Source organism: Phalacrocorax aristotelis, chromosome 17 (assembly GCF_949628215.1).
Source record: "Phalacrocorax aristotelis chromosome 17, bGulAri2.1, whole genome shotgun sequence".
Classification (NCBI taxonomy): Eukaryota; Metazoa; Chordata; class Aves; order Suliformes; family Phalacrocoracidae; genus Phalacrocorax; species Phalacrocorax aristotelis.
The window spans coordinates 1,971,053-1,995,688 of record NC_134292.1 but is presented as its reverse complement, the minus strand read 5'-3'; the positions used below and the strand labels follow the sequence as shown (position 1 = coordinate 1,995,688).

The 24,636-nt window shown below is 49.8% G+C and overlaps 1 protein-coding gene across 3 annotated transcripts in view; it reads left to right on the top strand.

Moving 5' to 3' along the window:
• Positions 1 to 24,303, top strand: part of LRSAM1 (leucine rich repeat and sterile alpha motif containing 1) — a 28,255-nt gene extending 3,952 nt beyond the window's left edge. For 2 of the 3 annotated variants that reach the window (XM_075112415.1, XM_075112414.1), the window contains exons 2-25: positions 330 to 500; positions 2,095 to 2,151; positions 3,788 to 3,832; positions 4,294 to 4,371; positions 5,243 to 5,311; positions 6,024 to 6,108; positions 7,349 to 7,470; positions 8,676 to 8,766; positions 9,721 to 9,851; positions 10,569 to 10,598; positions 11,641 to 11,763; positions 11,848 to 11,987; positions 12,447 to 12,491; positions 13,522 to 13,592; positions 14,318 to 14,417; positions 15,242 to 15,329; positions 16,078 to 16,152; positions 17,679 to 17,759; positions 20,042 to 20,137; positions 20,726 to 20,824; positions 21,612 to 21,743; positions 22,159 to 22,240; positions 22,535 to 22,683; positions 23,200 to 24,303. In XM_075112415.1, the coding sequence (XP_074968516.1) occupies positions 429 to 500; positions 2,095 to 2,151; positions 3,788 to 3,832; positions 4,294 to 4,371; positions 5,243 to 5,311; positions 6,024 to 6,108; positions 7,349 to 7,470; positions 8,676 to 8,766; positions 9,721 to 9,851; positions 10,569 to 10,598; positions 11,641 to 11,763; positions 11,848 to 11,987; positions 12,447 to 12,491; positions 13,522 to 13,592; positions 14,318 to 14,417; positions 15,242 to 15,329; positions 16,078 to 16,152; positions 17,679 to 17,759; positions 20,042 to 20,137; positions 20,726 to 20,824; positions 21,612 to 21,743; positions 22,159 to 22,240; positions 22,535 to 22,683; positions 23,200 to 23,325 (2,187 nt within the window). In that variant the 5' untranslated portion in view covers positions 330 to 428 and the 3' untranslated portion in view covers positions 23,326 to 24,303. Of the gene's footprint in view, positions 1 to 329; positions 501 to 2,094; positions 2,152 to 3,787; positions 3,833 to 4,291; positions 4,372 to 5,242; positions 5,312 to 6,023; positions 6,109 to 7,348; positions 7,471 to 8,675; positions 8,767 to 9,720; positions 9,852 to 10,568; positions 10,599 to 11,640; positions 11,764 to 11,847; positions 11,988 to 12,446; positions 12,492 to 13,521; positions 13,593 to 14,317; positions 14,418 to 15,241; positions 15,330 to 16,077; positions 16,153 to 17,678; positions 17,760 to 20,041; positions 20,138 to 20,725; positions 20,825 to 21,611; positions 21,744 to 22,158; positions 22,241 to 22,534; positions 22,684 to 23,199 lie in introns of all 3 variants that reach the window. The other variant, XM_075112416.1, reaches the window with a different exon arrangement.
• Positions 24,304 to 24,636: the final 333 nt, after the last annotated feature.

The window sequence follows — 24,636 nt, the reverse complement described above, 5'->3', positions numbered from 1 at the left end:
TGGGTTTTGTCCCTGGTGCTTTATCTCCCGATACAGTTAGAGCTTTTTCAGTTCCTATCCTAGAGTGGACCCTGCATTTTCCTGATCAGTCAATAGCCTTTCTCTGTACATGTTCCAGCTTGACTTAATTTATCTTGCATAGGGATGACCAAGACAACCAACTGTCTCAGAGACACGGCAGTGCTTTTGCAGCTTGTGTTAACACTTCCACTATGGAGGTGTGATGGAATCTGCCTGTTTGAACAAGTCAGAGAAGGGCTTACACAAAGACAGGTGCTGAGACAGTGATTTTTAGCTTTTTTCCTTTTTTTTTTTTCCCCACTTATTAGAGCACAGTTCTCTAGTCCAGGCTCCCCAGCAAACGCATACTCCAGGAAGCCTTTATTTATGCTGATCATTGTGAGACGGAGCTATAGTCAAAACTAAAGATGCCACTCTTCTTCCGTAAGAAGAAACCCAGTGATGATGCTCGGAAGCGCCTTGAATACCAAATGTGCCTGGTAAGCAATGCCGAGGTCTTTTCCGTTCTCTGTGTCTAGTCCTGGATGCCAGGTGAATTGGTACATCCCCTGCGTTACCAGTAATCATGTTACTGATCTCACTGAGACAGCAGGTTGTCTTTCTAATGTACATCAGTGAGTTCCTGCTTTCCCTGTCCCCAGAAAAGCCTCCCATCCACAGGTCCCCTTTGTGCCATTTCCATCCCTCTCTGCTGCTGTGGTTCCACGTAACATCCTCCACCCCACCTGCCAGCCTGCATACGGTACCCCATCCCTCCTGTCCCCTCCACGCCCCTTCATTCTTATAGATCTCCCAGTTTGGTTTTCCTACCAAGGAACCTGTGACATCCCCTCTCTCATCATAACTGGCTTTCTTTGTGCCCCTCTTGCTTCTCATTATTTTGTTTCTTCCTATCATTCAGAGGGTTAACTTGTTAGATGCTGCTGTTTGCTTTCCTGGACTAGGATTTGGCCAGGATCCTCTGGGGTAGATCCTCAGCAGGGTGCTGTCATGGCAGAGAGGTCGGCACAACTACCTGCCTTACAGCAGCTGCAGATTTAAAGCTGGCTTTCTGAAAGTGATCTTCTTTTGAATTATTTCACCTATTCTGCTGTAGGAGCTTTGTGGACCAGTGCTGGCATAGGGGATCTGTGGTGGTCTATCCCAGAGGCACCCGCATTTTAAAAGTGGCAAAATTATGCCTGTTGGATGTCTGTAAGGTATTTTGGAAAGGAAGGCTTTGTCACGAACCAATAATGAAACCAGTTTTACTGAATTTATTCAGTTGGAGGGTTTCTGTTCAGCTCCTGTGGGGCTGGGGAGGGATAACTTAATCTGTTCGCTGTAGGATTAGTTCTGTATAGCATGTGTTTAGTTTAGCGTCAGACACCCAGTTCTAAAGACTTAACAGAGGGACTAATGCAAGCAGGTTTTATTGCCTTGTGCAGAACCTTTTATTTAAGAAAATAATTCCAGAGATGCAGTGCTGCTCATGGTGAGGTTTGTCCAGTTTCATTGCCATAGCAGCTGCATTGGATATAGTTTATTTGAACATGGAAAACCACTTTTGTACAGAAGCAGTGACTCCTTGCTCCCTCTTACACAGCAGAGCTGGCTCTGCAGGTCCCTTGGAAGCAAAAAGGCAGTAGTAGGTTATATTGGTTTCTGTGTACAGTTCAGAAGCAGGTCAGTGTGCTGGGTGAGACATGCCAATGACACAGCAGGCTCTTTATGGGCTAGGATGGCACTGCTGTTGTTCCTAGGAAGTGCCTCTCTTGAGAACTCATCGTTTCCTTTCCATATCCTTTCAGTTAAAATTGCAGAATTAGGTTGTGCTTTGGGTCTTTGTGCAGAAATTAATTTATTGCATCAAAAGGGTTTTTCTGCAGTTTGGTTTCCTGGTTGCTTTGCTTGCTGCACTTGTAGCAGCACACCCTTTGCTCCTAGCATCGCCATTGGATTACACGGCTGCGGCAGAGAACTGCAATTGCATGTTCTAGGGGGGGGCCAGTTGGGTAGTTTAGTCAATATGCAGCAAGAAGCCACGTACTTCTGCAAGGTCTAATTCTCTGGGTGTGTATCTTCTCTCTCCAGGCAAAAGAAGCTGGTGCTGATGATATTCTTGACATATCCAGATGTGAGCTCTCAGAGGTATGTTCTCTACAACTGCCAGTATGAGCTCACAGATCTGAGTTCTCTGTCTGCTGTTTGTTACCGACTGTCAGATTTAGTATCATGTCTATGAGCCTTGAGGCAGAAATAACCTTGTTACTGTTCTGCTTCTTCCTATGTCTGCTGAGCCCTGGCGTTCAGGTGAGGGCTGCTTCTGCTTCTTTTTGTGGGAGATTGCCTGTCCTACCTGGTGCTTCCACAACTTTTCTGTCCTGGGAATCCTTTTTCATTTGACAAGATGGGAAGGGCAGAGTGCCTCATACCTTCCACCAGTACCTTGGTAGGTCCCCAGTTTGGGACCTCATGGCCTAGTTTTGCAAGTCATAAGGGAATTTGTTTGCCAAAGGCTGATGGTTTCTAATCTTAGAGCTACAAAGTCTGCCACCTGCACTTATTTTTCTGTGTAAGTGAAAATCCCTGGTTCCAGGCTGCTGGTTAAGGATGGAAGTCTCACTTCCAGCTTGGCTTATTTTATGGCAGCCAACTAAATTAGAGACAAGCTGTCTGCTGGAGTGTGAGCAGTTAGTGACAGATTGCCAGGCTTTCAGAGGAAAGACAGCTTTTCATTCTGGCAGCCAGGCAATCCTGTTAAGCAGAAGCCCATTCCTATTTCACTTTCAGTTTTTATTCATTGCCATGTGTTTCTAAAACACGTTGGTACCTGTGTAACCTTTTGTCACAGGATGCCTGAGCCAAACAAGCTAATAGATACTGCACTGCTCTTTGGGGAGAGATTTGGGACCATCCTGGAGAGGATGGCTGTCTGCTGTGCAGTGTGAAATGGCTTTGCTGAGCTTTTGGGATGTTTTGTTCCAAGACCAGAAGCCAACGGCATCTTGTGTGTAGGTCTGTGAGCTGTGTGGGACAGTCCGCGAGCTGGTCTGGGTGAAAGGGTGGCAGACAGGATGCACACTGAGCCAGCTCCATTGATAGCTGCAGCTGGTCTTGGATCCCCAGTGGCTCCTTTTGGATTGGTACCATAAAACTCTGTCTTGCTTGTCTTCTTTTTAGCCTTTGTAGTTTCAATAAATAAAGTGGGCCATCAGTTTGGTCTTAAAATTAACTCTGGACAGCAGTTTGGCTGATGCCAGTTCCGTGCTGCAGAAAAGGTCATGGTGCTCAGAGCTGGCTGGCGTGGGCTGAATTTGCTGGAACATCCCTTTTCTGACCGCCCTTCTCCTGCAGTGTCTAGAACATATGAGGTCACTCGGACCTGCCTGTTGCTCACCTTTCTCACTTAGCCCACTGCAGCATTTGCCGAGGTTGCAAAACTGTAGAATACATTTGTGTGATGACTAACTGAAAATATGCTTGAACCCTTGAGTCATCTGCACATTGAATATTAAATCAGGCAAGACTCGGACTTCTGCCTAAACCTCAGGTTGTTCCGTGCTGTGCCTGACACTTGTATCGTGGACGGCCATTGCAAGCTGTTTAAATGGAAGCTGACTGGGAAGTACTGGCGTCCTGCGTGAAAACCAGGGGCCAGTAGTTTTAAGTATCACTTGTGTTTTCATTACAGTTAATTATTCACACTACAGGTGGATACTGTAGAAGTGCTTACAAAGATAGTATCTTGAGAAGTCTGACATGACTATTTTTTAATTGTTTCTAGGTTCCTTATGGGGCCTTTGCAACTTGTAAAGTCTTGCAAAAAAAGGTAATGTTGCAATCAGAAATTATTAGATAGTTCTATTATTATGCTTGAGTATTATTTTTGTGTTTGAAATGACTGTATGTGGTTGTTTATATGTTGCTTCAGAAGAAGTTTGCTTATAATGAATTTGGCCACTCATACAATACTACATAGAGAGCAATTTGGGTAGGACTAATCCTGTCTGTGTGATCTAGAGCTAACGTCTGGCATGAAAGATGAGGTGATTGTTTCTGTCTTGGCCTAGCTAATGATATTTCTCATGTAAGAAACTAGGCTCTTGTTTAGATCTCATATTAAATGCTTGATCTTCTGTGAAAATCCATTTATTATTTTAATATTTTATAGGATACTGGATCAGAAATTAAGCTCTCGTACAGCCCCCACAACTAAATCTCAACAAATGTGCTTGTTCTAGGCAGCAGCGTCTCTTGTGTTCATGCTTCAATGGGATTTTTCCTCCTCAGGTGCTGATTATTCATACAAATAATCTGACATCTTTAGTTCCAAAGTCCTGCAGCCTCCTGAGTCTCATAACTGTGAAGGTAACTGTGATTCTTAACAGTTAATCTGCAGCTTACTTTCCTTGCATTCTAGCTGCATTAAAATGCACTAACCCAAACAAATCCCTTCTGTCTGACTGTCTTCCCCAACAACTGGTAACAAGATGAAACCTGCCCCTGCCTTCCCTCGGTTTATGTCCCAGGCAGACATCGATCACTGAGCAGTTTGTATAAAATCACAATGAGTCCCAGGATTCATTTATCCTCTTCATAATCCTTGCATGTCCCCCCCCAGCAGCCTCTCATGGTGGTGGTCAGTCGGGCTGAGTGTTTTTTGGGGTAGATCCATCTCTTCTGCATTGGTGGGTCATGTGAATGTGAACAAAACTGGTGATGGGTGACCGTGTGTGATGGGGCTGTATTGCCGTACCTGTCATATAAACACTGAGGGCTTTCAGCTCCACCACCCTCGTGCTGTGGTTCCACAAGAGGCAGAGTCACTCTGGCAGCTCACCTCTCCCTGTGGAGGAAGGTCTCCAGGTGTAGTCCTGCCCTCTCCCTGTGCCAGCGCTGGTGTTGGAGCAGTTCGACTCACTGATCCTGCAGAAAATGTGTTCTGCCAGGCTGGCTCCATGGAGATGATTTATCCAGTTGGCTCATACAGTTTTGTGGAGCAGCTCCCTCAGTGTCACTCCTTTTCCTAGTCTTTCATTTGTTTATCGATGCATAGAGGCTTAAATTTTCAAAAGACCTACAAGAATTAAGTACCTATGTCTCCTTGAAAACTTAAGCTCCTTTTCAAAGCATCATTGGAAGGGAAGTAATTTTCATTGCTAGATAATTCATGACCTTTCATTCTTGCACCGTGTCTTCTTTTCCCAACCTTGTTTGGTGAAATCATCTACTCTTCCAGGTTCTAGACCTGCATGACAACCAGCTGGCATCGCTTCCTGACAATATTGGACAGCTGACATCTCTTCAGGTAAAAGATCTGCAGCTGCATCCCAAGTGTCTGTAAAAAGGGCATGTTACAGGACAGCGAGAATATGGAGTTACTGCTATTTGTTTTGTAATTAGTCACAACTTAAATGATGGTACTCATATTGTCAGATCTATCTCATTGACTTGACTGTCACTGTTGAACTGGCTTGTTGGAGAGGGAGAGTGGAAGAAGAACAGGAGAAGAGCAGGCATGCCGAATTATGTAGTCTCAGCTTAGTGCAAGGGCTGTCAGTCCAAATGGCTCACACTGCCAAGCGGGTGCTATGAGCAAGCAGAGCTCGAGCTTCCGGTCCCATGATTTTCCAAAATATTCAGGTTTTGCCATTCTCCCTGGTGTGATTGTGTTGAGAACGCAATGCAGCCTGTTGTAGTGCACACTGAGGGTGCCCTCTGTGTCCCTGTGGGAGCTGGGGTTGGGGGAGAGCTGCCCTGAGCAGGAGGATACCCTTCTTCCCAGTTCCTGCATCTGGGTTTAGCACCTACTGCTGCTGTTGGTTGCAAAGGGTTTCTGACTGCATGTGGTAGCTAGATGTACCCTGTATCCAGTGCTTCTGGAAAACATTTTTTTTTTAAACCCAGAAAGTATTGTCTAAAACCAATATCAAGTTGTCCTTCTGGGTCTGAAAGTAGTCCCAACAGCATGGATGTGTAGAAGACCGGAGTCTTGAATATCTTTTCTGTTAATACCTTAGGTCCTAAACCTTGAAAGGAATCTTTTAAAATGTCTTCCGCAATCTATAGGAGACCTTGCCCAGCTCCAGATGCTCAATGTGAAAGGTATGGCACATGTTTCTTGTCGGTGCTCCGGGCAAAGCACCATTTATTATCTGGGTCGTGTTGAGCTGCGTTAGTAATTATTCCTTTCAACCAAGGCAAGCACCAAATGGTTTACACTATGAATGCTAAGGAAGAACATGAGAAAGATTTGAATTCAAATAGTTGGCAAGGCAGGGGAAATCATCTAAACAGAAAATGGGTCAAACTTGGTCCATATGATGTTTTCATTCAGCCCATTGCCTTTTTTCAAAGGAGAGGAGGTTGCATTGATTGTGCCCAATCTCCACGGCTGAAAGCTTACTTGTGTGCCTGCGCATGACCAGCATTTCAGAGCCCCACCTGCCTCATTCCTGCGTTGAGGAGTGCCGAGAGGGCTGAAGGCGCTTGTTTTCCTCCGGGAGCAAAAGACCTGCCTTGAGCTGGGAGCACTGTGTGTGTCTTGTAAGAGGAGTCCCAGGCCAGGGTTTGTCCCACCCTGGGTAATGATTTAGACCAACATAGAGAAATCTGTCTATGCCAACTGAAGTGTAAGAAAAAAAGTAGGTCTTTGGCAGAAGCAGTTTAGTAAAGCAAGCAGAGCTTGCTGAATTGCAGCTAAGTCTGCCTGGAGCTCAGTCCTGTAAGCCTGTGTAGCCCCACAAGGTTTGCACAGCCCTAACACAAAGGTCACAACTGTACCTCTTTTCAAGTCTCCTGGGCATTTTCCAGATACACGGTGCCATACATTTGGGAGAAAAAGGAGACCTTGTTGCAGGGAGCTGTTACTGAAACAGGGAAGGAAATGGAGGGTGAGGAACTTGGAAGTGCAGCTCAGTTCATTGCCGTGTCTGCCTGCAGCACCTGGCCTCTGACCCCTAGATGTGCAGTCCCACCCTCTGTCTCCTTTCTCCTATCTCTGGTAGTGGCACCAAAGGGAAGATGACTCCATGTTACGAATATTCTCCTGATAAAGACCACAGATCCAGCCTGCAGCAGTGAGCTCAGCTGAAGAGGTTGTTTTGGCATGAGGAACCACTGCTGGACCAGTGCACTTGGGCTGTGTGCAAGTAGATCTTGATGCCCGTTTGCCTTGGTGGGCAATGGCAGCCTTTGGAGTCCTCGGGTGACCCATGATAGCCCCGTCCCTGCAGCAGAGTATAGGAAATGAGTATGATTATGGTTTGGTGTTCCAGCAGACGAATTTGTTGGGTCCTGCTTTGCAAAAGTTATATGATACTAAATGACTTTTCTCTCTCTCTAGGTAACAGGCTGAAGGAGCTGCCTGCTACTGTGAGCGGCTTGCGGAGTTTGCGCACTCTGGATATCAGTGAGAACATGCTGCAAGAGCTGCCGCGGGTGCTGGCTCATGTCCGCACGCTGGAGGTATGTGCCCAGCCAACCGTGTCTGTCTCTCCCTTTCGCAGGCTCTTTATGCTGTTGCGGGCTGCTTCCCTTCCCCTGCTCAATACGATAAGAAATTTAGCCTTAAAAAGGGGATTTTTTGGGCTTGGGCAGGACTCAGGATGGGGGACTGTAACAAGGCTATACATGGTTCATGGTGTCCAAAATAGCTTTTGCATACCCTTCCGGCTTTGATCTTTTCTGATTACTTTCTGCCATGGCTTAATCATGGCAAAAGTAATCCCCAGGGAGTGAACCCCCAGGTATTTTCTGCCAGGGCTATCTCTCTGAGAGCACGAATCTGTGGGCTCAGGTTGACTCAGCTGCTTTCCACCAAGGCTGATTCTAAATGAGCAGATGGGATATTTCCGATGAGGTTTTTGCCTCCGTTGCCATGACAGGTCTCTGACTCGTTTTCAGACTCCGTAGGTTGCTGACTCCCTGGAGGCACATTCAAAATGGGACAAGCATCAAGATTTTTACAGATGTGTTACCTTCTGGCTGCCAAACCTGCATGTACTAAACTGTGCAAATGTCAGGCGACAGGGCTGACTCAGACACCAGCATGGAGGATGCGAATAAATCCTCTCCTGTCTTGAACACACAACATCAGCTTCACTTCTCTTGTGGGCAGTCTCTGACATGAGGGATCTGTGCAGCTTGCTCCCCTGATCTTGATAAAGTGGTTCCTTTCTGGGCCTTCCTAAGTCCTTCTCTACAGGAGGCAACATTAGGTCCTTCTGGTGGCCACAGTAGGAAAAAATAGCAAGTGGTCCTTCCAGTTGTTCTTACTGCTACCTCTCTTTTCTCCATGTCCTTTGTATCAGCATCCCTTCCATGCATCATGCTTCAGGGCTCCAGCATACAGAAATTAGTAGAAAATTTCTGTAATTGAGAAGTGCTGTGCCCTCTTATGCTGAAACACAAAGTAGACATGTCTGCATGAGGGAGGTGTTCCACCGAAGTACCAGCTCAGGAGCTCCCAAATAAGAGACAGTGGAGTCACCTCTGAAAGGTGTCAAACACCCAGCAGAAATTCAATACAAACTCGTATTTATGTCAGAATTTAGGGTAACATGAAATTATCACTCCATAAGTGAAATTTTGGGGAGTGGCAAGGCTAACTGCAGTTGGAGTCTGGCTGGGCCACCAGAATAACCTGCAGCTCTGTGTGTTCTCGTTTGGAGATGCTGACGTTGGATGCTTCTTCCATGACCTACCCATCGCCTGATATTTGCAGTGCAGGTACAGAGTCCATTCAGCAGTTCCTCTGCAAAGGTAAGCGAGCAGAGTCTGGGGTGCTGGTGAGAATTTGCGGGACTGCTGTGCTCTCATTAGCTGCTGTGGCAAGTTCAAAGATTGCATGAATGAAGGACAAAGATTGGGTTGGCTCTGCTTGGGATGGTTTCTGATGCTCTGCACATGTGGCAGGCTGGTCAGTGAGTGTCTTTGCTGGCAGAGAGCAAAACAGGAGTCCTTCCCTGAGACTTGCTTCTTACTGTCACACTGAAATTTAAAATGGTTTTGTTAAAACAGCAGAATAGCTGAGTCAGAACTGCCTCAGTGACCATAAGAAGTCATTGCAACTCCCTGTGATTTTATTTCTTTACTTGTATTTTCTCAAGTGGGAGGATTAGGCATTGTCCAGGTGTAGCTGCCTTGGCACAAGGAGATAGGATCAGTAGTAACTCGCGGTCCCTTCTACCCTCATTTTCTATGAGAAAGGACTTGGGGGCTACAGATAGATGGTTTGTTAACAGAAAGGTGAAACCAGATGGAAAACTCAGAGGACAAAGATAACGTACTGTGAGGTTGTAAACACTGAGTTTAATATAGACATGAAGGTTTGGAAGAGGTTTTCTGCAGGGGAAGTGCCTTGCCAGACATTGTGTGCTAATCCCTGAACTAAAAGGATGGGCGGAACGTATTTTAATATGGGCAGTAACATTTGCAGCCCTGCAGAAGTCAACGTGCCTGTACCTGTGCGAAGGAAGTGTTTCTGGCTGAGCAGGTTAGCTTTGATCGTCTTCCTGGTGGGGTGGCACTGTCTCCTCTCAGAGCTTCTTGTCATTACACCTGCCTGAGCTGAAGGAACTCTTTTGGGCACTTGACTGTGTGTGGGGAGAGGGAGCACAGTTGGAAGCAGTCTCACACGCCAGCCAGCCCTCGTCCATGCTGCCAAGAAGGTCTTGAAGCACCAAATATTCTTGTTTTGTGTCTGATACCTTCCAGAGTGTGGAATTGCATACTACCCTCCCTCGCAGTATGTGCTCCCCGTCCTGGAGAGTGATGGAGGAGGAACGTCAGTGGATAGGGTGGACAGGGCAGTGCATAAGTACTTGGAGGAGGAGAGCAAGTGGCAGGTGAGGCTTGGCTGCTTGTGAAGTTGTGTGAGAGGGTTTTGGATTTGTCTCTCAACTCCATCAATAGATCTCACAGCTCTCTTCCCTCTCATATCCCTCATCACCTTTTCCCCCATGAGATGTGTCCTTCAGGATCAAGAGACCACCTGTGCCCAGGAGCAGGCATAGCACTGTGGGTGTGGGTGGCTCATCTCCCTGACACTTGGGGATGGTGTCACCACTGCTGACTCCTGGAGCACACATCGTAAAGAACTGCCTCCGTCTTTGAAAGCAATGAAGCAGTCAGGGGACAGGGGTGACAATGTGACATGGTGTGGTAGCATGGTAACACATGCATTTTTCTGGGGGTACAGCAAACTGCAGAACCTTGTGATTCCCAGCCAAGTGCTCAGCATGTCCAGCCCTACCTGGGAAAGGTGAGGCTAGGCATGTAATTGTGATAAGCCGTGCTAATTCCTGTGCTGTTTAGCAAGTACAGAGTAAATTTCTGTGTAACTGGGATAAGCTGTGCTAATTTCTATGCTGTTTAGCAAGTACAGAGTAAATTTCTTTGACCCTGGAGGTGCATGTATGACTGGACTTTGTGGCTATGTTAATCTTCTTGGGCCTTTGGTTGATGTCTTTACTCAGTTGGGGGAGGATACAATGTGAGCTAATTAATACCTACAAAAAATTGCTCCTGGGAGTAAATGTCTGCTGATGTTGCTTATTTTTCAGAACAAATTCTTGGATTATGAAAAGAGGAAGGTAAGGATGAACCCCTGAAAATGCTTTGTCTGTGGAATAGATCCACTTTTTTTCTTGTTTTCCCTCCCTTTATCTGGTTTCTCACCCTAAACAGAGTGTTTTGAGAACTGAGTTCTTGCAGAAAGCCCTGGCAGAGCTGCTCGCTCCTCACTGCAGAAGGCAAGTGGGAGCGTGGGGCAATCTGTGCCTGGCTTGTCTGGCACACAGCCGATGAGCTGCAGTCTCTCTCATGAGTGAGCAGTTCCATTTTAAATCAGTCTGTATTTGCAGAGTTGAGTCTGGGGGCTTTCACACCAGGTGGCTTTCTTACTGCCTCTCTGTGCTGAAAGCTTGTTTTTCATGTGAGATGGGCAGACGTGTGTGAGCAGTCCATGCACGGACTGCTCCGTACGTCCCTGCCCTGAACTCCAGCCTCTCTGTGACTCCTACCTTGGTCCTTTGGCTCATAGTGCCACCGTTCCTGCTCTTTCCTAGCGTTCCTTGTTTCTGTCCTCCATTCCCCTCACCTGGCTGCATTTTTAGTTTGCTCTTCTTTTTATTTCACTGGTCTTTGTCTCTTCCTCTGTGCAAGGCTCACTTTGAAATAATCAGAAGCTTCTGTCATGTGGTTCACCTCTCCCCTTAGCTAGAGCTGCTCGTAGCTGGCTGCTGCCTTCACTCTGTTGTCTTCAGACAAGGGAGTCCCCTTGCCATCTGGAATTGTAAACATCCTTAATTTTGGGCTTCCCTTTGGGCGTTTGTCTTGGCCGTTTCAGTTGTATGGGTTGATGCCCATGGACTTCAGCTTTGTGACTTTGAAATTGGTTTGGAGACTGTCATAAAGAGAGCAGCAGCTTCTACTTCACAGATTTTGGGTTTCTAAGGAGAGAATATTTCCATCCCCTAGCCAAGCCTCCTGTTTGCCGTTAGGTTGCTTTCTTGTAGTTGAGGGGATTACTGTGCCTTGTTTTACATTTTTGCCAGAATTTGTTCTTGCTTGGGAAGGAGCAGAGCCAGCATTCTACCGATTTCTGGCATTCATCTTTCTTCTTGCTCCTTTCAGGAAAAAAAACTGCAGGAGAAGCTGGAATTTGAGCGGCGCCTGAACATGGGGCAAAGAGAACATGCTCTGCTTGTGCAGCAGATCAACAGTCAGAAGGATGAGATACTGCAGACAGTGAGAGAAGTAGGTCTCCTCTGGGCAGGCCCCGTACAAGACACTGCCTTTCCTAAACTGACCACGTTCTTCTTTGGTTCTTGCTTTGCCTAGGACCAGATGAGGCTGGAAGAGGGTCTGACAAAGCACCAGCGCTATTTGGAGGAGGAGCGCCTGAAGCTGTTGCAGCAGTTGAAGCAAGCGGAGGAAGGCATTGCCAGCCGTATCCAGAAGCTGCTAGAGGACAACCAGAGGTAGGGTCCCAGGGTGTCTTGCAGTGATCTCTGTCCCTCTGGGGCTTGTGTTATTTTGTCCCATCTGAGTGGTTCATTTTGCCCTTTCTGAGTGTTATGGAACTGGTCAGGATCGATGTCTGTAGGTGGTGCCTTAGCTGTTGAACTGCCAAAGTCCCATTTAAAGGAAGTGGAATTTGACACCTTAAAAAACTGTGTTTCACACATATGTATGCTATTGGAGTTTTGCAGTGCTGTGGAAAAAATTTGAATTCCTCATGGATGGTGCATATTTGAAGTATTTGAAGGTACCACTGCCCAGATCTGCTGGATCTCCTGCTGGGCTGATGCTGACACAAGGTTGCCAGGCTGCTTAAAGCTGCTCTTCTGTGCCTGAGAAGCAAAGTTGTTTTCTGCCCTCTGGGGGAGTAGGATGTCCTGCTCAGCTTGATGAAAACCTCCTGTTTTATCTTTTTTTAGGCAAAACCAAAGTTCAGACATTCTGAAATCCTTGGAGAATGAGAGGTGAGTCTCCTTGAAATAAGCTCTTCTAAAAAAGGAGCAAAAAGCTGGAAAGTGGGCTGAGACCTTCCTTTCAGAGCATCCAATCTGAATCCACCTTAAGTCAGGGGAGATTCATCTCATACCTGCAGCTGGTTCTGGTCACTGTTGGAGGCAAGACATGGGCTAGACGTGCCTGGTCTTACCCAGTCTGACAAACCCAATGGGATGGTGATTTTACCTCTTTTTCATCTCTGAATGGTGCTATCTAAGGAGTTTGGGAGCAAAACCCTGTATTCCACTATCAAGGACCAACAGGAATCCTACATCTGTTGGAAAGCAAGGCATTTATGGAGATGATCCAGTAGTGTGTACAGCTTGGGAGGAATACGTTGAAAGCAATGCTGCCATTCAGCCAACACTCTGAGCTAGCTTTGCCACGAAAAGTGGTTATCCTGAACTCTCTCCTGCCTACGTGCTGCCCCCTCCCTTAAGCCAACTGCTTGCACTGTGGCACAGTAAACTGGATGGGACACTGACCTGGCTGAAAATAATCCCTTTTACATCAGATAGTTTTCCAGCCACGCTAATTCCTTATCTGTTAAGTGGCATTGTGTGTGTTTGTGCTGGGACAGGTCAGGGGAGGTGGGAACGGAGGCCAGGCTGCTACGTTCAGTGGCACTGCTCACTTGGGTCAGCTTTAAAGTGCTTGTCAAGCCTGAAGAGAAAGGAAAGCCAAAAAAGGGACTAGCGTGTTTGGTGAGAGTGTATTCATGTTGCACAGATGTTATGTTTCTCAGAAAGATCAGCTTTCCAGTCTAAAAAGCAATTGTCCCCATGGTTTTGAGCAAAATTTATGTTGTCTCCCATAGACTTAGAGGTTTCTTACCAAGAAATCACTGAGACTTCTGTGTCTCCGATAAGCACATGGCTTTCCTGAGCAGGTGGCAGGGTGAATCTGCCCAGCCTTTAGGCTCTGAGCTGGGTGGGTGGAGGGGAAGGGAGATAGTGCTTGTTTGAAGGAGTGGCTGAATTGTTCTTGTTGGTTCGGCAGAATAAGGATGGAACAGCTGATGGCAATAACTCAGGAGGAGACAGAGCATCTACGCAGAAGGGAAGTGGCCTGTAAGTCCAGACAATTCTGGAGATGCACTGAATAGGTGACAACCACGTGGGAGGTGCTCTGTAACACACACAATCTTGCTGTGTTGCTTGGTGCAGTGGGGCAGAGCTGGAGGGGACAGTATTGCCCATGTACCATAGCTGATCCACTGCTTCCACCTTCAGCTCGCTGCTGGTTCTCCTTGAGGTGCAAGCTGTGCTCCCTGTGTAGCTACAGCGTGTCACACAAGGAGTTTGTGAGATTGGATATAAGCACAAAAAGTGCTTCGTATTTCAGAGGTGCCAAACAGATGTTAACTGATCAGGTTCATGAGGCAGGAGGTGTATGGTAAAGAAGAATGGTGCTAGAGAGCCTTTTCTGCTCATGATGACCATGACCAGATCTGCTGGGGTTGCAAGGGAAATGGTGCGTGTGTTGTCACCCCGAGGACAGGTTACTCACAGTGGGACAGGTAGAGCTGCAGCCCATCTGAGGGTCGGTGGGCAGCACTGAAGAGATGCAAGCCCAGGCGGAGTGGAGTTTGCTCAGCTAATTTCCCAATAAATAGCTACGCTTCTTGCAGCTGAATGAGCCAGCTCTGAAATAAACAAAATGGAAAAAGCAAGGACAGGTTGGAAATGGGAGAGAAGGAACTGTTAATTGCAAGTGGTTGTGGCAGCAGTGGTAGTTGAGCACCTGTTGTAGACACCCACTCCTGACACAGACTGACAGCACTTCTGTCTCCTAGCTGCCATGCAACAAATGCTGGCTGAGAGCTACAAGAACAAGATCATCCAAATGACCTACGAGTCTCGTCGACAAGACCTTGTCAACCAGGCCTGTTCCAGGTACAGTGGGCGAAGTGTGGGCCTGATGGTACTGTTGTAAAGTCCCTTTCTTTCCAGCAGTCCCTGGTGTACTTCCCATATATTCACCTGGGAACTTCTGCAGCCACTGGAATGCAGCGGGACAGCTGTGAAAGAGCAGCTGACAATGCAGTTTATACATTCTGTTAAATATGGAGGGTGAAATTAGGCTGGTCTTCTTCCTGTTTAGTTAGCCAATTCAGTGTCAAACTCTAGTACAGAACTCCTCTCCTCACCTCCCAGGGTTGTCTCAAGGATACTGTTTGTATATACATAGGACTTGTTGTGTTGCTGTAGGTACAGAGAGCATTCTGGCTCGCTCTATTTACAAGAAGGTGAGAAATTTTAATCTGGCAGCGTTTGGCACTGAACAGAAAACAGCCTTGTGTGTCTGTGACCTGCCCAATGGAGGGCAGTGGGCACACACGGTCCTGCCTTCAAGTGCAGGCAATATATAGCTCCGTCTTCTGGGTTCCTTCATCAGCATGCCCTTTCTAGTGCAGAATACCCCCGTGCAAATTCACAACCTGAGCAGCTTGCTGGGCAGCAGCAGCCCCGGTTTGGACTTCAAGCTGTGCACAGGCAGGCAGTGGTGCTTCTGCTCTGGCTTGGTCTGAAGTGCAGGTTTGGTTTGGTTGTAGGGAAGAAGGTTTTAAATCCGTCCGCCTTCAGCTGTGCAGTGCTTTCACCCATGTTCAGTGACAAATGTCTCCATTCCTGGATTCCCTGTTGCCTGCTTTTCCTCTTGTTTGCATCAAGAGTCTCACACCCAGCAGTAACTCTGTGGCATATCCATCTTCTTGCAGCCTCGCTGAGACTGATCAGAAGTTCCAGCAAATCCTGGCTTGGCAACAGCTGGATCAGAACAAAGCTGTTAGTCAGATCTTGCAGCAGGTAGGCAAGGGAGAAAACCACTTGTGGGGGGGGGACCAAGGGAAAGCAGCTGCATTCAGGAGCGTGAGTGGATCACAGGAGCACAGGAGCAACAGCGGCTCGGCTGGGCTGCATGCAAAAGTTGTTTAACACTGGGTTTTAGTGTTAAATTAGTGTTTAACACTAATTTAATATTGACACACTAAATTTTGAGAATCTCTGGTATTCTAAAAAACTGACATGTGGTTGAAAGAAAAATGTATTCATTTTTTAACGAGACAGCAAATTTTCAGAAAAGATGGCAGCACAGACCGTGGGATGCAAAACTGGTCTGATGATTAATAGAGAGGATTTTGAGACAGAAGTCCTGTCTTTTTGGCAGGTTTGCTGAGTGACCTGGGGCAAGCTGCCTACAGGAAGCATTTTCAAAGCCTCTACTCTTTTAAAATACCTTGTTTTGAACCTGAGACCTCTGCAGCTCATCTTTCAGGAGTGCTGGGCAGCCATGCCCTATTGCACAGCCTGGGTGCTCCGTGCTGCTGAAAATGTGTGTTTGAGGAACATGAATATAACTTCTGTGACTGTCTGCAAAGTGGTTTTTATCTTTTGGGCCTGTGGGATCCAAGTCATGGTGTAACCAGTGCACTGTTCCCCAGAATAAACACTGTTCAGGTGCTTGTACGTGAGTCGCTGCAGGGTAGCAGGGTTTCTTAGCTCATCTGCAGCTGCATCAGCAACCTCACTAAGCAGGATTTTGCCTGTCCCTTAGATTGAGATGCAGAAAGCTGCCTTTGAAGCTCTACAAGTGAAGAAGGATCTTATGCACAGGCAGATCAGGAACCAGGTGAGTCAGCAACAGAGGAAAGAGCCACCAGCTACTCAGCTCATACCGCCATTCGATGAGACAATTCTAAGGAAGATCGAAACGCTGTGAGCATAGAGTGGGGACTGGAGTAAATGAAGAGCTCTTGTATTGCTAAAAGCTCTGTAACAAAGTGTTGGTGGTGCTGGTGAAAGTACGGTCTCCCAGCTCCACAGGAGGGAGTGTCAATGCAGGTTTTAGATTTGTGGAAGGAGTGGAATTGCTATTGCTTCGATCATCTCAGCACTAATGTGGATGAAGTGCTGGTGAGTGGTCACTAGAGGACAGACGTGCATTGACTCTGTGGGGGTGATCTGCAATTGCAGCTACAGTTTCCTTCAGGTTGTGTACTTATCAGGGCTGCTGTTCCCACAAGTCCACTGCAACTCCATCTAGCACATCGGAATGGCACCTTGAGCCATACGTTCACCTTTTGTTTCCCATTCTCAGCCTGCCTTTCTGAGCTCCATTCTGCAGAAGGTGCAATGCGATAGTCTGGGGGGGAAGAGCAAGAACTGGTGGAGAAAACAGTGGTTGATGCACAAAGATGGGCAAGTGGTGGTGGTTGATGCACGAAGATGGGTAGCTGGTTTCTGACACAGTGCTCCAGAATCTTCCCTCTTCTGATCTGACACTAGCAGAAAAGTCTCAGGTCAGGACTTGGTGGATAAGCTTAAGAGCTTTGATCTATTGAGTCACTCAGTGACCAGTCTCTGCTAGAAGCCTATGGATTGTGCATGCACAATCCAGGAGATGTGGATCTCCATTCCTTGAGTTCATCAATAAGAGCCCTGCAGCTTGCTTGCACTTGCTCTGTAAACAAAGGGAATTTGTTCATTGATACTGTAGCTAGTCATTTTACTGTTGAAATCCAGCCCACCCCACCAGCATCCTGCACAGGCCGAGAACAGGCAGGAGCCATGGGTACCACCTGCTGCAGGTGTTGGCAGGAATTTCATGGTCGGTGGCAGACGTTAAGCAACATGGCCTGGGGATGGTAGATGGCCTGGCAGATAGGTGAGCTGGGCTCTCATCTTGGCTTTGCTGTGGGATCTTGGGCAACTCACTTCACCTCTCTGTGTCTCAGTTGCCCCACCTGAACGAACATGTATCACTATGGGATTTGCTGGAGCATCTAGAAACCAGGACCCTCCCCCAGTTAATCTGCCATTCAAGTGGTGGTGCTAGGGGGACTTTGACAGGCAGTTGCTGCCTTCCGAAGTGGCTGCGCCAGGTTTGGCTGAATGAGCTCATTGCAGTGTGCTTCTAGATTTGAACAGAAGGTGTTTAGAGTAGAGAGACAGAGAGCGTGGGACGCAGCTCCTCAGGCAAAAGATGAAGAGTGACCCTAAGAGCATGCATCACGGAAGGGCATTAGCAGGTTCCCCAAACTTCTGGGTGGCTCTGCAGTGCCGTCCCTCCCAGGGCAGCAGTTAGACCTCATTTTAAAAGAGCATAAATTAAAGTCATTTCAAATGTCAGTAAAAAATGTTTCATCTTCTGTTTAGATTAAATTAATAGAAACAGAGTTATTGCAGTTGACACAGCTGGAGTTAAAGAGGCAAGAACTGGACACAGAGACGCTGCAGGTATGTAGGGCTCTGGGACTGCCCCACCACCCTCTCTCTGCTCTGGGATCGCAAAAGCTCCACTTGCTTCTTTTGCTCCTTGCAGTTTCCAGATGGTTTTATGCTTAGTCATAAGGGTACTTACCCACAGGACACCACAAACCCCTCTTTGTCGTGGTAATGTGGGAACATCACTGTTACTCCTAAGCATCTCGCTGCGTTTTCAGGGGAGAGACAAACCAGCTGGCCCTGATAGCAATAGGCAGTTCCAGGTTTGCTGGGTGGGGAAGGATTTTGCGATCCAGTTGCTGGCTGTCCCAGAAACACCTGCCTGCTGTGCATTGCATGGCTTCTTACATTGTTGTGTTGTGTTTTGTTTTTAAATACCTGCCAGTGGTGGCTGTCACTTCTCCCCCTCCACTTCTAAGCCTTGTCTCCCAGGCTACTCTGCCCCACCATCCCACCATTTGGTGGGTTGACTTCATCAGCAGTCACACACTGAGGAATATCAAGTTTGGCTTAAGCAGCTTGGCTTTAAGTTTTGTTATTACGCCTTTGCATCAGTTGTTTTCTTGTGTGTGCTATTTGCCAGGTTAGGTCACCTGTTTAGTGAGCCCAAAATCAGTAGTAAACACCATATACTTTCTGAGAGTAGAGCACCCAGCAGATTGGTAAGTGCTAAGGCAGGATTGCCTCTGAGCCCTGTGCTGGACACCTTGAAGTGTAAGATTTGAGTTATGCTACCTTAACTCATGCAGCTCCTCTGTATAATGCTGCAGTGTTGGAGGGCTGATGGTGGGCAACCACCCAAAGTTCATGCAGGGAAGACTGAGGAACCCCAGGCAGATGCAGTTCAAGTGACACAGGACTTGGGTGATTCCTGTTAGGTGACCACAGGAGTCCAGAGGAGTGCAGGAAACGAGACTCTGCCCCAGTACCCACCTGCAGCCCAGCAGGCAGCACACTACATTTGCAACTTCAGCACTGGACACTAGGGATCAAGGCACAAAGAGCTTTGTCTCTCTGGATACTCTCTGTCCATTTGGCAGGCTACAGCCCCACGGTTCCCTGCTGTGATGGAACCCCCAGTGCGCAGGTGGCGCCCACAATGTGCTTTGGCAGAAGCTTTTCTGCAGTCGTGCTTGATACCTCCCATGCAGCAGATAGTTGCTTCCTCCCCCAATATACAGGTGCTTTAGTAATGAGCTTGATAAATCATTGTAAAGCGGGAAGAACCAAAAGCACCCTGAGAAAGGGAGGTGTTTGCACAGGTCTCTTGCAAGGTCAGTTTGGAAGAGAGTGATCCTAGGAGGGTGTCTGCATTGTGAGTGGGCAGGAGAGCTCATCTCAAGGTTAGCTGAAGCTGCCTGGGTTTCTGGTCTGGAGCAGCTCCCATGTGTCATTAGTTGTCCTTCTGACCTCTGAGGAGGTCCTGGTGCAGAAGAGCTTTCCTGCCTCCATCAGGGCAAAGCACCTCTGATCAGCTCTGGGGTTTTGCCTGTGAGAGGCTGGCGTTCCTGTCTCCTGCTTAAACAGATGACCGTGTCTCTTTGTAGGGTCCAGAAGCGAATCAATGAAGGTTTTCCCACAGTTCTTTAGGAGGTCAGCCCTGAACAATATCTTGTCCCTTTGTCCATGGCCATCTGAAGTCCTTGTGGCTGATAACTTCTGGCCTCTGCTCAGTTAATGATCCTGCCAGCAGGTAGGAGCTACCTGGGACTGAACCGTGCAGAGATGCCACATGGTCTGACGTTCCTGAGACAACTGACCCCTCATTTCCCAGCGGTGTGGCCGCAGTGATGATGTACCTAGCCATGGTACCCGGCGATGCTTGGTGTGAGACCCCAATGAAAGCACGCTTCCCAGAGGCGTGGGGAGGTGGTTGTTCTACCTGTCCTGCATACCTGCAGGCTTCTAGACCTGGTTTCAGGTGGTCTTTCTCAGTTAAGGGGCAGGACCATGAACACTTATAATGCCATTGACTGACCTTCTCCTGGAGTGATGAAGAGCTGCTGCAGGCTGGTGTGGTCTGGGGGTGCCCGGCGTGTGCTGGGGGTTGGCACCCTCAGATAATGGTCAGTGCAGGACCAAATGAAATGGGTGCAGCTTGAGTTTGCCATGCCAGCTGCTAGGAGAGGATTCAGGCTGTCTGCTCAGCCAGGCCGAGAGCCCGTGGAGCACAGAGCTTCCACGTTTACTGTGACTGTTTTGGGTATGGTAAGTGCTTTGCTGGCAGTCGGGGCAGAGTGATTGCTTGCAGCTACGTGGTAGGAGATGTGGATGCCAGAGTCCTTCTGTTGCAGGGGGTGATCACAGAGCAGCGCCAAGCACTCGGCTACCTGCTGCAGCAGCTGCTCAAAGAAAAGAAGCAAAGGGAAGAAGAACTGCAACAAATACTGGTAACGAAGGCCCCTAATTAGGTGCTGTAGATGAGGAAGCGCATGGGCTGGCTGCAGGGAGAGAGCCTATGGGTCAGCACAGGAATAACGGGGAGAAGAGAAGAGCTCTGAGGGGTTGTGTCCAGAGCCAGAGCCTAATTTAACTTCAGAAAGTGCTAATGTAAGCTCTCGGGGGCAAAGTTAGCACCACTCTGTGGTGCAGCATGAGGCACCATCATCATCATCAATCTCCCCTGTCAGGAAAGGGGGCTGTAGGGGGGAATGAGCACGATCCTCTAAGGGCCCTGGGTGTGATCTTGTAATCCTGAAGGCCTCCAGACTCTCCTGAGCTTCAGGAAACCAGGCTCCAGTGTCTGGGGCAAAGTGAGTGGAGGGGATGCATGACCCTAGACTGGCTGTGGGGTGTCAAAGTAGGACCCGCCTGCAGGCGGCCAGAAATTCCCATCTTACCATAGCTGAGCCCATCGCAGTGCTCTGAACTGGCCCTGCCCTGCCCAGGGTGTTGGTTTCCCCTCCTGCACTCAGGCTGCCCTGAATACTGCTTGCAACGTGATCTTGGGCTGTTGAATGAATTGATTTGTTTTTCAGCTGGAAATGGAGGCAAAGAGCGAAACCAAACAGGAGAACTACTGGCTGATCCAGTACCAGCGCCTGCTGAACCAGAAGCCCCTCTCCCTGAAACTCCAGGTTGCTGCTGCAGTTAATGCTTTCACTGTAGCCGTGCTCCGCTTTGCAGACCACGGGGCGGGGAGTGAAGGCAGCCTTGCCTGGACCCCCAGGTTCAGCTAAGGCAGGGAGCAGGGCACAGACCCCTCACCCAGGCTGACAAGCCGGGGGAGACCCTGGGCTGCCCTGCATTTAGCCATTGTGCTCTGAGCATTCCTGTATATTGGAGGTTATGGGGCTGCCCAGGTCTGTAAGGAGCCAACATCTCAGCTGTCTGCCCGCAGGAGCGGCCATCCTGCCATCCGACTGCTTGCCAGGAGCAGAGGGCTCTGAGCACCTTCCAGGCAGGGCTTTTTGTTCCAGCTGAACACATGAACAGCTCTGCTGGGCTCCCCAAATTTCCCAGCAAATCTGAATGCAGCAACTCCTGCCTGTTACTGCCCTAACATATTGAGCCAGGGACTTCATGCTGTTAAAATATCCACGGGGGTGGCCACAAAGGGATGGCTCTGAGCTCTGCCCATGATGCATATCAGCCTGAGTTTGTAAAGCAGGTGCTGTTGCAGACATCAGCTGCCAGAATGGTTATGTTTCATTCTTCCCAAGATACAGCATTCTGAGTTGTACTCGTAAATGCTGAGGGCCAAAGCTCCTCTGGCTGTTGGGCTTCTGAGCTTTGGTGTCTTCAGGGATACAGTGGTTTGTGCAGGGCAGAGGGCAGGAATGAGCCCGCGATGCCAGCCTTCCTGCTGCCTGTCCCCGTGCTTTCTCTCGAGTGAAGTCTGGGAGCTTGCCTTGTGTTTTGCAGGAGGAGGGCTTGGAGAGGCAGCTGGTGAACCTTTTAATCGAGCTGTCTGCTGAACAGTACGTGCCAGTCTTTGCACACCACCGAATATCCTTGCAAGTGCTCAGCACCATGACTGCCAGTGACCTGGAAAAGGTACGAGACAGCAGATACACGGTGCAGGACGAGACTGACTGCGCTGAGCCCTTGCTCTGAGCCCAGCCGTGCACATGGCTATGCCCACGGTCTGGCAGGAGGGAGTGTTGGCGTTCCTGGTGTGTCACCTCCCAGCAGGGAGAGGTGCTGGTGCCGCTCTGTGCCGTGTCAGAGTATGCAAGAGCTCTCCCAGAGCACTTGAAGGGTGAGCTGTAGCCTGGTTCCCTCTTTCGACATCCCTCAGATGCTCTTTGTAGTAAAAATGGCACCTGGGGAATTCCCTTATCTGTTGCCCGACAGAGGTGCGTCCCTTGGCATGGCTTGCCAAGTGAGGCCCAAGAGTTTGCAGTGTCTTCTTGGGGACATGCATCTCCTTTCCCCTCCGAGAACTAATGGCCCTCCTCTTGCACTGCAGATCGGTGTGATGGAGGCAGGCCTGCAGCGTGCCATCCTCAAGCGAGCTCAGGAGATACTGGCTGTGGCCAAGACGATCCCAGGTACCACCAGTTCTTTTCCACCTGGTCTTTGATGCTTGCAGCAGGTACCTGAGCCTTGAACGGGGAGATCTGTGGGGCCAGATGCCTCTCTTTGGGGAGCAGAGCCACGCAAGGCTGGTGTGCGAGTGGGAAAGTCAGGGACCGGTGGCAGAGCTCGGGGTGCACTGTCACACTCGTCCCAACAACTTTTTGGAGCCCTGAGTTCCCATCTGCTTGCAGCCAACCCCATGTGTGCTGGGTGGGTGGGAGGTGGGCAGCTCTCCTGGTGCTCAGACCTGCTGCTTGTGGTTGCAGAGCTGCTGAGGACAGTGGACGCTGAGGTCCCTGTAGCCCCAGAACCCAGTGCTCCCTTAGAGGAGCCTCCGAGCCCTGTGGTCCCAACGGCTCCGCTGCTGCAGTGGGACGAGAAGAAGTCAGAGTGCATTGTCTGCATGGAGCGGGAGGTGAGACCCTGGCACACACGTGATGCTGGAGCAGGGCGTGGGGTGAGGGCAGCATCCAGCACATCCCCCCACGTCTGTAACCCCAGCCTGGCCCTGGCCAGCGCCTGGATGCTCATGCCTCGAGCTCCTGAGGCTTAGGCATTGCAGCAGGGAGGGAGGCAGGGCAGGGCTCCTTGCAGGCTTGGGAAAGAGCTTGCCGAGCTCCTGTGCTGGTCTGTCCGCACAGCAGCCGCGGGAAGTGTTTGCAGCGCTGCTCGGCCCAGCCCTGGCCTGTGCCCTTCCCTCAGGCCCGTTGCGCTTGTGCTCCGCACAGCCCGAGCCCCGTGTGCGTGCACAGCACTGGGCTGTGTCCAGCGATGGGGATCAGGATGCAGGGCTCTGCCTCCCATGCCGTGACACCCCTGGGTGATCCCTGTCTCCTCCAGCCCCATTGCCTCCTGTGCTGGAGTACGGCGGTGCTGGGATGAGTGTTCCAGGACAGCAACACTCTGTGTCCTCTCTTCTCTCTTCTCCCAGACCCAGATGGTTTTCCTGCCCTGTGGCCATGTCTGCTGCTGCCAGAGCTGCTGCGAGCGGCTGCACACTTGCCCCCTGTGCCGCAAGGATATCACACAGCGCATCCGCATCTTCCACAGTGGCTAGGCAGGGTGGAGGAAGGCGAGGCTGCGCGGCACCACCTCGGTCACCCCTTCCTGGGGCAGCATCCCTCTTCTACTCCATGTCAGTGTTAAACAGATACTTGCACAGCATGACCAGCACTGGCCTCCCCATGCACAGGCTGGCTGCTGGCTGCACCTAGGAGTCTCAGCACCCTCCACATTCCCTGATGGCTTCTCAGCCTCTGCCTTGGGTTTCCGCTTCATCTGTGTCCCCTCCTGCCTGCCCTCCCACCCAGTGTCCTCTTGCCTGGGAGCACTGGGTGACGGAACTGGGTGTCCCTCCTCTCTGGCTAATCTATTTGCCTTCAGACATGCCCCTTGCTCAGCAGGGACCCGGTGCCATCTCCAAAGCCACTGTGACCTTGCAGCTCCACCGCTGTGGCTGGGGCACTGCCGTGCTCTGCATCGAGCGCTGTTGCCCAGGGGTGGGTGAATCTCCCATGGAAGGACGCGGCCAGGGGGTGTGATGCTCTGGGGTGCTGGCAGTGCCTTGCACCCATGTCATGCCAAAGCTCTGGGGAGCGTGTCTGGGGCACTGGTGGGCTGCAGCCACAGGCAGCCGGTGCCAGGGCGGAGTGAGGAGCTCCCCGACCCCTAATTTGTTGTCCTGCTATAGGGGAGAGTCTGCAATGGCCCCAGTCCAGGACTCGAGGGACCTGCTGTGGCCAGAGGAGCCCAGTGGGATCTCTCAGCCACAAAACACACATTGGGAGCAGAAAGCATTGCTGCCGTCCGACAGCCAGCACAAGTCCAGCAGCGAGCGGGTGGGCTGGGGCTGGGCCCGGCGCAGCTCTGCATGGCCTCGGTGCATCGGCATGCGGTTAGTTCTCTATTGGCATTAATAAGTATCCCAGTCAGTCTTTCGTCTCTTGACCTTGAACTGTAAAATGCAGAGATAAACCAGGCCCTACCACAGCCCTTCACCCAGGAAAAGCTATTAAAAAGCAGCTGGTTTCTGCCAGTGGTTGTTTGCTGCCTTTTTCCTTCTGGAAAGGGGAGGACACTTGAAAGCCGGGGGGCTGCAGAGCAGTGGCAGAGCTGCCACGTGCCCGGCTGTCCCAGTGTCACCTCCTCCCTTGTCAAACCAGCAGCAGTATGAGGATCTTGGCCTTCTCCGAGGGCGTTGCTTGCTGCAGAGCAGCCCTGGGGACCTCTGGGCTGGGGCAGGCCTTGGACCGTCTGCTGAGCCCACTTTGCATGTGCTGTGGCCGTGCCAAGCATCCCCGCAGGGTGTGTGCGCAGGTGGCTGGCTGGGTGGTGTGCAGAAACCCTGGGGGACGTGCCGCAGCGCGGG